General features: G+C 51.5%; 1 protein-coding gene across 1 annotated transcript in view; it reads left to right on the forward strand.

Annotated features, from left to right (window-relative positions):
* Positions 1 to 12,625, forward strand: part of Fbn3 (fibrillin 3) — a 96,651-nt gene that overhangs the window by 28,792 nt on the left and 55,234 nt on the right. The window contains exon 4 of the mRNA XM_077110361.1: positions 12,070 to 12,447. Coding sequence (XP_076966476.1) covers positions 12,070 to 12,447 — 378 coding nt within the window. The remainder of the gene's footprint in view (positions 1 to 12,069; positions 12,448 to 12,625) is intronic.

Consider the following 12,625-nt stretch of genomic DNA (forward strand, 5'->3'; position numbering starts at 1 on the left):
GAATCAGGGCTGGGATATGGCTCAGTAGGAGAGGGCTTGTCTTGCAGGCATAAGGCCCTGAGTTCCATCCCCAGCACCAAAAAAAAAAAAAAAAAAAAAAGAAAAAAGAAAAAAATCACACAAAGAGAAGAAAACTTACAAAACAAAAGCAATGCAGCCCTGTTATTGTTGGTATTTTCAGGAGGGAGAGACGGCAGGCGCATCAAGCAACGTGGGTGGATGTTTCAAGGTGCTTCTGCCTAGCCCCAGAGCGGAAATTCCCGCAAGTCTGCCCAGTGACGACTGGGTGACACATGTGGTCCATCCCCCGTGAACTGTTATCCAGCCACAAAAGGAACGATGCCTGCAACATGCTACAACGTGGATGAACCCGGAGAGCATTCTGCTAAGTGAAAGAAGCCCGATACAAAAGACACAAACCAATGTGACTCATCCAGGACAGGCCACTCCGTGGGGACAGGAAGGGTAGCATTGTTGGCCAGGGCTGAAGGGAGAGTGGCAACCGCGGTGACTACGGCTAGGGGGGCTGGGGTTTCCTTTCCAGATAAAGAAGAGTGTTCTAAGTTGAACTGCAGAGATGGCCGCACTATCTCGTGGACACAGGAAAAACCACCAGGGTGTATACTCGGAAAGGGTGAATTTTATGATACATGAGTTATATCTCAAGAAAACAAAAAATGTGTAGATTCTGACCCACACTAGAAACAATGCCGACAGAGAGAGAAAGAAACAAGTGGCACATGCCTGTCATCCCAGCTACTCAGGGGGAGGCTGAGGAGGGAGGATCCGGCCAGCCTCGGCAACAGTGGGATCCTGTCTCAAAATAGAAAAGAAAAAGGATTTGAGATTAGCTCAGAGGTAGAGCACTTGCCTAGTATACAAAACCATATTGTACATCCAGCAGAATCAATAACAAAGAAAAAGATACTCGTCAAGCTTTCTAGCAAGGTTATCTGGGATGGGGAAGGATAGAAGGGAACTTGTAAGCTCTCTGAAAAACCAGGGAAAAGAATATTTCATATTTTAAAATTGAAACCGAGAAAATGAAATGTGGAGAAATGTTCAAAACCTCAATTATCTCATTATCATTTTTATTTATTTTTATTTTTTTGGTGCTGGGATTGGACCCAGGGCATACACTGGGAAGGGCTCTGTACCCCCAGCCCTGAGCTCATTGTTGAAGACCAAGGCAAAACAGAGGAAATAAGAACTTGTTTTAACGAGTGTGACAAAGAACAAAACAACTGTAGGAAGATGGAATTTATATAGAGATCAGAAAACCAGGGGCTGGGAGCGGCTCAGGGTAGATGTTGGCCCAGCAGGAGGCAGCCCCAGGCTCCACCAGCACCAAATAGAAAAACCAGCATTAGAGGCAGCCACGGGGCTCAATGAGGAAGTGGAGCTCTGGAAAAGACCCGTGAAAGAGATGATCCCCCAGAAAACTGAATGATTTTAAAACACACAGACAGTAAACAAGATTCGGAACAAACGAAAGGAGATATGGTCAAAGGATAGACCTAGAGAGTAAAATAAGAATTCTACACACCTCTCCCGGAAGCAGGATGAGAAAACCCAGAGGAAACTGATGATTCCTGAGAAAAAGCACATCCTTTTCACTTACCCTGATGAATGACCACAGAAGAGCAAAATGTGCTGCTGGTGCATGCCTGTCCTGCAGGAGGCTCACAAGATCAAGGCCAGCCTCAGCCACTTATGGAGGCTCTAAGCAACTTAGCAAGATCCCAACTCAAAAAAATGAAAAAGACTCTGGGGTGTGGCTCTGTAGCAGAGCATCCCTGGTTTTAATCCCCAGTACCAAGACCAATCAAAATCTAGAAGAAATTAACCAGATGGTTAAAGAATCACAGTGAAAAAGCTTTTCTACATTTAGAAATATCTGACTTGCTTAAACTATTCCATAGGAAAATTGCAGAAAACTCCCCCAATTAATTTATGATTTCGATTTATAAATTTGATTTCATGACTTCAATTTCCAAACTTGATAATACAGGACAGACAAGTACAGATCTATATCACTGGAGGATATAGATAGAAGCTGGGCTCAAAGGCCCACAACTGTCATCCCAGCTACTCAGGAGCCTTGCAAGTTCAAGGCCAGTCTGGGCAAATCAGTGAGATGCTGTCACAAAATAAAGATGATTTTGGGGGGATTTAGCTCAGCAGCAGAGCATTTGCCTAGCATGCAGAAGGCACTGATTTCAGTCCTTGGCCCAGAAAAAAATGAAAAACAAATAAATAAAAAGGGGGCTGGGGATACAGCTCAGTTGGTAGAGTGCTTGCCTCGCATGCACAAGGCCCTGGGTTCCATCCCCAGCATAAAAAAAAAAAAATACAATAAAATAAAGTTAAAAAAAAAAAGGCTGAAGATGTAGCTACTAGTGGTAGAGTATCCTGGATTCAATCCCCAGTGCCCCCCGCCCCAAAAAAATTATTACAGAAATTTTTATAAAAAAAAGTCTAAATATTAGCAAAGAGTACCTCACAACACGGCAAAAGAAAAACTGGACATAGCTTTATTTTCAGATTTCCAGATCAATCCATGGAAAAGCCTTCTGTCAAATTAAAATAGGAAAACACCATGATCCTATTCATCTGTACTACAGAGCATTTGATAGAATCCAGCGTCCGTTTCTAATCAAAGCAAGGGCTGGGGGTGTAGCTCAATGGTAAAGTCCTTCCCTAGACCCCAGCTAGGTCTGATCCCTAAAACTCCAAACATAAATAAGTAGATGAATAAATAAGTATGTTCAACCCCAGGGTTGCAAAAAAACCATAGCACACTGTTTACCAATTCCAGAGAAAGAACCGGAAAGACAGAGAGGGTTTGGACATTTTATTACTCACCAGCCCCTCAGAGGCGGCAGGCTGGGGTGCTATGGAGGGCTGCACTATGCCTATAAGCAGTGCCAATATTCGAGGCAGATCATGGGCCCACTGTGCAGGTGGGGTGCTTCAGGTGGTTTTTTAAAATCTTTCTTTTATTTTCCTGTGGTGCTGAGGGTCAAACCCAGTGCCTCACACATGCTAGGCCAGCACTCTACCATGGAGCCCAGCCCGGCCCACTTCGGATGTGTTTTGAGTGCATCTTCTACTTTACAGCCAATGTGACTCGGCTTTGATCCTCACCTAAAGATTGGTGGCAGGGGAAGAGGCCAGCTCCCCCTCTCCACTGTCATGTTGTCACCGACGTTAGAGTCACTGCAAGGTTTCCCAGGCTCTGACCAGTGTTTGCTGCAACAAATGCTAGATAAAGAAATGACACTTAGAAATAAATATGTAAATAAAGGGAAGTGGGGTTTAAAAAGAGGAGATGTTGCTTAAACACAATTAAAAACAATTTCTCTAAAGGTAACAATGAATATTACACAAAATCGGTAAAAAAAAAGACCCACAGGCCAAGTTTTACTATCACGATCCAACTTTGTCTTGGAGAGTTTAACTGATGCAGTGGGACAAGAGAGCACCAAGACATTAGAAAAGAAGAGATGGAGACTTACTTTTTGCTGATTGTATAAAACTCAAGAAATACTGTATCAAAAAATTACGTTTCTTGGGGGCTGGGGTTGTGGCTCAGCGGTGGCTCAGTGGTAGAGCACTCACCTAGCACACTCGAGGCCCTGGGTTCGATCCTCAGCTGCACATATAAATAAATAAAATAAAGGTATGTACAACTACAACTAAAGGATAAATATTAAAAAATTACATTTCTCTATTCTAGCAATGAAGAATTAGAAATGGAAATGAGGAAATATTCCATTCACAAATGACAAGATAGGAGCTGTCTGTGAATTAATTGAATGAAACAGGCACAAATAATATATAAGCAAAGTTATTTTTAAAAAAAAGTCCATTGAAAGGATTGAAGCAAGATCTGACACTCTGAAAAGACATGCCATTTCTTGGAAGGGGTGACACTGATATCATTGATAAAATATGAACTCTCCACATCTTAATGGAATACAGCTAGTGCAATTGCATTCGGCATCCTGATGGCAAAGGAACAACTTTTCTTGAATTGGAGAAAAAGTGTGTGGAGGTAACTGACACAAATGTACAGAAGAATGGGGGTGAACCAATGGACAAGTTATTAAAATGGAATGAAGAATTAGGTAAATAGTAAATGAACAGAAATGTAGGAGCACATCCCAGCATAGATGTGAATCTACATGGGAAAAAAGGTGACATCGAAGTCCCTTGTCTGTAACCGAATCCCACAGACAGGGTAATTTATAAAGAACAGAGGTTTGCTTCATCCACAGTTCTGGAGGCTGGGAAGTTCAAGAGCACCTGGTAAGGTCCTTCCTGCTGCATCACAAGATGGCAGAGGGTGTCCCATGGTGAGAAAGGGCAAGTGTGCCAGCGTGACTTTCATGAACCGCTTCCATGACGATCCACTAATCCATGAACAGAGTGATCTGCTCATGCGGGCAGAGCCCACCACCTCCAAGGTCCCACCTCTCAAATACCATTCACAGAGGACTTTGGGGAGTAAGTTAGCAAATCATAAAGTTGGGGGACACATTGAAGCCTAGCAGGTAGTATTTTAATTCCCAGGGAATAAGGAATATCAATCAGGTTCAGGCCATTATAATAAAGTTTTCTTGCACAATGTCTTTGGGGTCTGGCATATGCCATACTTAGATCTGGGTTTGGGCTGGCCTCTTCTGAAAGACTCAAGGACCACCTGCATGGTGTAGCCTCCTGTGGACGGTGCAGCGCTGAGGACAGTCCATGCTAAAACCTGAGTGCCCTCTAGTGACAAACCCAACGAACTCCACCCTTCTTGGCAAACTAACTCCTCAAACTTAATGTGACTGTGTGGCTCTCTCCCTAGAACCCTCCATAGCTCCCTGCTGCCTCCAGGTCACATCCATGCTCCTGGCTTTCAAGGTCCTGCTCAATCTGAGTCCTTCTCAGCCCTCCCTGAGCACTTGCCACGCTTTTCCTGACCTGCCCACCATCGCTCATCCCTTCAGTGAGCGTTTACTGAGTGCTGGAGGCTATGTCTGGAGCTGCCCTGGATGCAGATGCCTTTACGTCCTGGTGCACTGGGGTTCTGAACAATTATTGCACGGCAGTAACTTGGCGTTACCCCAGCCGGATAACAAGGCGTGGCTCCAGGGGTGGGCGTCACCCGCTGGGGTTGAGCTACACTCCCCTGTTCCTTTGTAATTCTACCCCTTTGCCCATTTTGGGGATAGAATGTTCCAAGGAAACTCCCCTTGTGTGTCCCCTAAGAATAAAGAACTCTGGTGCCTCTCTTTCCACAAACCCTCAAGGTTGGAGAGCCGTCACGGATTTTGAAATGGAACTTCTGTGTGTTGGCGTGCTTTGTCGTTTTCTGAAGTTATTGGAAGAGTCCGATTTTGTGAACCCAGCATTAGGTCACCAGCAAGGACAGAGGACGATGGGGATGCCCTGGCACATGCACGTCTCCTGACTGGGTCACGCTTGCACTTCTGGGTTTGACAATTTGCACTTAACCCACTTTATCCTTGCCCTCCGTCTTCTTGTCTGACCCTGAACCTCATACCTTCCATGCAGGATCACTGGAGGAACTCTGCGCAATAATGAATGTAAAGTACCTGGCACACAGTAAGTGCTTTATAAACGTTGATCCCACTTATAACATTCTTGAGGCTTGGGGCAGGGCAGGAAGCTTCAAGTGGAGCCCCCACCCCCAGGAAGGGGACCACACACATGGAAAGAGTCTGGGGGGGGGCCCTGGAGCCCCTAATCCGTAGGTGCAGACAACAGGGCTTGAAATGGGTGCTGGGGTCCTCCCTCCTCCAGGAGAGACTAGCCATGCCCAGCTCATGGTCCCAGTGTTTGCAGGACCCCTCCCCCTGCCACACTAAAGCCCTCCCAGGCTCCCAGTTCCGTGACTTAGCCCCTGAAAGGTGCATCCATGAGTCCTTGACCATCTCTAGGACCCGCTGGCGCTGGGAGGGGCTAGATGTCAAAGAATCAGACAGAAAATTCAAAGGACGTGCTAAACGCAGGGGCAGATAAGCACTGAGGACGATCAGACGAAGCCCCACGGGGAGAAGATGGCTATCCATGACCCGAGGAACGCGAGAGGTCACCAGAAGCTACACAGAAGGCTGGAGCAGGTCCTCGGTCCCGGTCCTCAGCGGAACCGACCCGGCTGACACCTCGATTTCAGACTGACTCCCAGCCTCCAAAACAGTGATACGACACCACATTTCTGTGGCTCTGAGCCGCCCAGTTCATGGAGCTTTGTTAACGGCTTCCCAAGAAGCTCATGAAAAGCTTTCTGGAGGGAAGTTTTATAAAAATCTCATAGATTATTAGAGAATCAAAATGCAGCCCCGACTCACACCCCGCTGCACGGATACCCACGGTGTGTCCGCCCCTCCACCCATCAGTGGCCTCGGGAGCTGCCACCTTTGGTAGCAGTGAGTCATGTTGCTGTGGACACCTGTGTGCAGGTATCTTGTTTAGGGCCCTGTAATTCTTCCAGGTGCACGTGCCCAGGTCGGAACGGCTGGGCGTAGGGTAGCTCTAGGCTGAACTTTTCGAGGAACCCTGATGCTGTTTACCACAGCAAACTGCACCATCTTCACCCTCAGCCGCAATGCAGGAGGGACCGGCTTCCCCACGGGTTCACCACACCCGCTGTTTTCCACTTTACTGACGATGGCATGGCATCCTGGTGGGTGTGAGGAGCATCTCCTGGGGGCCAAGCCTCCTGCCCTTCACCCTGCAGGATGGCTTCCCCTTGTCTTCTCGTGGCAACAGAAGCAAAGAGCCTCCTAAAACTGCCTCTGAATCCTCCAATCCTGACCTTCTGCATGTGGCAGGTGCAGGTCCCTCCCCGGGTGGGACGTCTGAGTTTCAGGACTCCTGTTTGTCTTCAGATCAGGGGATGTGCCTTCCCTTATCTCCTCTGCTTCCTTTTCTCTCTCTAGAATGTTCATATTTCCTCTCTGCTTGGGGTTTCCTGCAGTGTCTTTGTGGCCAACGACTCTCCAACCTCTCCTCCTGCCCAGCATGGCCGTCTGTACCAGTCACCTTTGCATTACTGTAAGGAAATACCTGAAGTGGTCAACTTTAATAGAGAGAAATGGTTTATCAGCTCACAGTTCTGGAGTTCAAGTCCAAGATGGGGCGACCCCCATTTGTTTGGGTCTGTGGTGGGGTGCTGATGGCAATCGTAAGAGCGAGTAGTCCCATGTCTAACCAAGAACAGAGAGAGGCTGAGAGACCTGGGTCTCACAGTCCCTTCTTAGGACATGCCCCCAATGACTTACGAGCCTCCCATTAGGCCCCGCCTCCTAACAGTACATAGCACCTTCATGGAAACCTGACCTTTACCTGTGGACCCCGCCTCCTAACAGTACATAGCACCTTCATGGAGACCTGACCTTTACCTGTGGACCCCTGGGGGATGCTGCCCATATCTGAAAACATTACACTCAGTGAAAGAAACCAGATTAGAAGGTCACGTTCTGCACACCTTCATTTATAGGAGCATCCAGGGTAGGCAAACCCACGGAGACAGAATCTAGGTTAGTGGCCGTCAGGGACAGAGAGATGGCTGGGGACAGACGGCTGATCTGCACAGTTTCCTTTTGGGGTGATAAAAACCTCTTGGAACTAGGTAGAGGAAGTGTGTAAAGAAGACTGTGATTGTATTCAGGGCTCTTGAAAGGGCAACTTGTATGTTATGTGAATTTTACCTCAATAAAAGGAAATAGGAAGTAAAAATAACCGCCCATTGAATTTGCAAATAAAATAATTTCTTTCACAAAGAGGAAAAAAGGAAAGTGCAGAATGATGTACAAAGGTACTTATGTTTCCGAGGGCCTTGCACACGACAGGTGAGCACTACACTGCCGCGCTGTGCCCCTGCACTGACTTCATAAACACAACCCACGTGCATGTGTGTATCAGGCATCCACAGGCCGCTCCCACCCTCCCCTGTGTCCGTCGGGATGGGGAGAACCAGGCCCCGGGAAGCGACCTGGTTCATTTTCTGCTGCTGTAATTGAACACTGTGGACTGAGCTTCTGATTCCAGATCCCCGACAGGGAGGCAGCAGGTGCCCGCCGTGGGCGGGGCCTCTTTCAGCATCCTCAGGTGTGGAGGGACAGCAAGCTGCTGGCGCCAGCTCCCTCCCTCTTCCTATGAAGCCTCTCATGCAGCCAGCAACGTGGCCTGCGCCTGTGGCCCCAGGTACTCAGGAGGCTGAGGCAGGAGGATGACTTGAGTCCAGGAGTCAAGGTCAGCCTGGGCAACAAACGGAGACCCTACCTTAAAAAAAAAAAAGCCACCAATTCCATCTTGGGGGGATGCACCCCCAGGGACCTCATCTAATCCTCATCTCCCCAAGGCCCTGCCTCCAAACACCATTAACAGGGATTTGAGAAGTAAGTTTCCGATAATTGAGTTTCGAGGGACACATGCGCATCATAGCGGGGAAAGAGTCCAGCTCTGTGGCCTGCGTCCAGATCGCCTGTGCTCTTTCCTGGCAGGGGGATCCAGTGAGTGCCCTGGTGGCTCTGCGCCTGGGCTTCCCCATCTTTGTGGCAAGAGGACAGCAGAGCCATCCTGGGGTCCTTGTGAGGGTCCAGTTGGCAGGCAGGGAGCAGTCCACCAATAGGGTGGGGAGGGGAAGCTCCCAGGGCCACCCTCTCTCCCTGGCCCTCCCTGTCCAGCTTGGCCTCCTCCTCAGGGCCTCCCCTGGGTCTCCAGTCCCCCAGCCTCATTCCCAGGCAGCCGGCCAAACTCAGGCCATGTGCTCAATCCTCCCTTCCACCAGCTGCTTCCTGAGCTCAGACAAAGAAGGCTCTGTCCCCAGGCCACCCCGCCTGGGCGGCGCGGTCACCCCCACACCATAGACTGCAGCCATCTACCTCCCTCCATGTCTCCTTGTCCAGGCCCAGTTGCCCCCGTCCCCGAGCATGGACGCAGGGGAGACGCTCCCTAGCTCTCTAGGTACCCGCAGTGGAGTTGGCAAGAGGGGCTCTGGGACGGCACAGAAAGGAAAGGAGCAGGATGAGGGCTGGGGTGGGATGGGAATGACTGAGTGACCTGAATAGGATGACAGTGGGGGGGGGCTCATGGTGACATTAATGGTGTGACAATGTGACAGCAACAGGTGACAAAGTAATGCCGGAACTGGAACAATAGGGAGACAAGTTTGACAGCAACAGGTGACATTGTAATTAAAAAAAATAACCCCAAGACTTGGTGTCATGAGTAGAGGGGCCATCTTAGGGTGACAAAGGACAATGCCTCTGACAATGCCAGGTGACAGCAGGCATGGGGTATAGTGAGAGGGCAGCAGGAGCTGTACGGCTAACTTTGAGAGGGAGTCACACAGTGGGTGGGCCCGTGCCAACTCCAGCCATCAGGGGACCCTGAGTCTGAGAAATCGGCAGAGTCCGCGATGATACCCCAAGGCACCATCTTCTCAGCTCCCTTTGCAACAAGAAGGTGGCACATGCCCCACGCAGGCCAGCAGATGCCACAGTCCCCTACAGAAGCAGGCGTCAGAGGCCCTGCGGCCCTTGGGCTCCACTTTGCTGAGCTGCTACTGGTTCCCGACTCCAGGGTCTTCCAGCAGCCTTGGAGGCTAGAGCTGGAGGCCACAAGCTGTGTCTCTGTGAGGCCAGAGCTGTGGAGGCTGCTGGCTGCCAATTTCCCAGCCTCCGAGGGACTTCTGCAGTGACTCGGAGCCCTTTCTGCTGGGACTGGCCAGTGCCAACGTCCAGCACTCTGGATGAGGTGCCACTGACCATTCACAGTTGACAACGTCACAGCAACAAAGGGAAGAAGCAGAGGTGGCAGAGATGTCACACACGTTACAGGTAGTGAAGCAACCAGAAAACAGCCAGCGTTACGATGACAGGTGACACTGAGAGAGATGTCTGGGAATGAGAATTTGCTGGTGGTGTCACTTTGAAGGAGAGAGTGTGTGATGCGCTTTATCTTTGTCACAGTCCTGGGGTGGCACTGCGATAAGGAGAGTCTGTTTAGATCCTGGATGTCCCTTTGTGACGATGTGTCACGTGGGAACCCCATCAGTGTGACCAAATGGATATGGGCAGCAGTGTAACAGACCCGAGTGGACAGCGTCCCGGAGGCAGAACCACTGGGCAAGACGAGGTGGACAGGAGTGGGGGACGCTCCTCACTCCTTTGTCCTGCCACACCCCAGGGCTCCCCTGCCCTCTTCCACAGAGCCCTGGGGGGCTTCCAGACCCCTCCTCCAGAAGAGCCTCCTCTGGGCTTCTCACTGCTGCCTTGGCCATGCTGTGTCCCTGGTGGGACTGTCGCCTCCCACCTTCTGCACAGGCTGGGCTGCTCCTAAAGCACCTGGCACCTGACCCAGTGCCCGCGTAGGATTCACTTGTTGGCTGAAGAACTGGCCAAGGTGGCCCTTGGCAAAGGGCCCTGGGAAGGGGTGTCTGCAGTGTCCCAAGCAGCTTGCCCTGTCCCCAATAACCCCTGGCCCTCCTGCCCTGGAACCCGACATCTGTCACAGCCAAGCCATTGGGATCCTGGGGTCCCTCCTGAGCCTACCCTCCCTGGGTCCCACCATCCCTCTTGACCTTCTTTAGAGGCCTCAGGGACCCTGCTTCCTTGGCCTGATTGACCTCAACTTGTCCCCCAGTTCTGCCCTGTGGTCCCCAAAGCTCCAGCTGCACTCAGTCCTGGCCTGCTCCCCATTCTCCTGCTCCAGGCCTTTGCCTGGGCTGTGTCCTCCCCGCCCCCCACTTCCCTCCTCTTTTCCCACTCCCTCCCTTACGCGCAGTCTCCTAGGTTTTCACCAGCTCCTTCATCTCTCCCTCTCCCTCTCCTCCTCCGGGGTCCATCCCTCTAATTTGGGCATTTCAGGGTCTGGGGCTGCTTCTTGGGACCCAGGGTAGGCAGCACCGGGGAAGCCTGTAGGACTGGGGGACTTCTCCCTCCGCCCCAGCGCTCTCCCCAAAGCTCTTTGTGAAGACCCTCCACATGTCCATCCCTGTGGCCTATTTCCCAGGGACCCACTTTTCTCCCCTGAAAGGAGGCAGGCTCCTAAGAGCCCCCAGACCCCTCTGGATCAGTCTAGCAAAGATGATGGACCCAAAGAGATCAGGTTTGGATTCCAGATCCACCACCCAGTCGTTTTGTGAGGCTGCACAAGCCACTCCATTCTATGTGCCTCAGTTTACTCCTCCGTAAAGTGGGAATTATATATGAGTATCTCCCTCACAGGCTTTTCTGGTGATTAAATAAGATGTGTATGAAATTCTTAGCACCAAGTCTGACAAGCTGCGAGTCTGACACCCAATAAACGCAAGCTCAAGTTGTTACATGATATTTATATATGACGGTTCTGGAAGTTCTGGGATGGAGGCATGTTCAGCATTGGCAGCTTTGGGACTTCCATAGGGTAAACTAACAATCTGCAATAGTGAGGGGATTTTTGAACTGGTTTTTGCCAGCTGCATAGGAGTTTGCGGGATAGAGAAATAGCTGCAGGTTCAACAGCCTCTGCCACTGGTGAGGTGTCTGTTCCCGAAGGTAGGAAAATGGTGGGGAAATTTAGAAATTTCCACTTAGCGTGTGGATTCCAGACAGGGAGTCAAAATGCTGAAGTTTGGTCTCTTTGGCAGGTGGAGAAAAGGAAGTTTAGAGAGATTTGAAAGTCTCGCTGTTGGGCTGGGGTTGTGGCTCAGTGGCAGAGAGCTTGCCCCTCACATGTGAGGCACTGGGTTCCATCCTCAGCACCAAAAATAAACAATAAAAAATATATTTAAAAAAAGGAAGAAGAAAAAGTCTCTTTCCAATTCTTCATTTCTGAGAATTTCTGGGAATCAGATGAAAAAATGTGGACCTTCTTCTCAGGAACGCGTCCCACCTTCGCTCAGCGTTCTGCCGGTTTTCTCGGGCCCCGTCTCAGTAGGAATCCGGACTCCAGGTGCCAGGTGAGGTTCCCTCGTCATCCTTGGAATTCTCCTTGCCCGAGGGAGGGGGAGGCAATCTGGGAGGGCCTCCCAGGTAAGGCCCGGACCTCCCCGTCCTGGCTGTCGTCCAGGCCGCCCCAAGTCAGAGCCCCACCTCCGGGCCACCTCCAACGCAGTCGCTAACCCCAAACGCGGCCCCCGGCCCCCCCAGCGCCGCCCCGGCTCCCCAGCTCCCCGGAGTTCCACCCGGAGCCCCAGGCCCTCCCCCGCTGCAGCCTCTCTCCCCGCCCAGGATCCGAGCCCCCCGCCCCCGCCCCGGGAGCTGCGAGGTGCAAACGCGCCCTCCCCCAAACTCCTCCCGCCCCCAACTCTGGGCCGGGAGCGCGGCGGGCTCGGCCTCTCGGTTTCGCCTTCCTGCCCCGGGCCCCCAGCGCTGCGGGACCCGGCCCTGCAGAGCCGAGCCCCGCGCGTCCGCCCGCGGTGCAGCCTCCCCGCGCGCCGCCCCGCAGGTAAGGGAGGGAGCGGGGCCCGCGCCGGGCGACACCCTGGGCGCGGGGGCGGGGGCGGGCGAGCGGGGCGGGGGAGGGGAGCGGGCGCGGGAGGGGGGAGGGGATTCCTTTGTCTGCGGCGGGCAGCCCCGGGCCCAGCCCCCTCCCCTCTCCGCCTTCCACTCGGCGCCGGGGTGTG

This window comes from Callospermophilus lateralis, chromosome 1 (assembly GCF_048772815.1).
Source record: "Callospermophilus lateralis isolate mCalLat2 chromosome 1, mCalLat2.hap1, whole genome shotgun sequence".
In the NCBI taxonomy this organism is placed as follows: Eukaryota; Metazoa; Chordata; class Mammalia; order Rodentia; family Sciuridae; genus Callospermophilus; species Callospermophilus lateralis.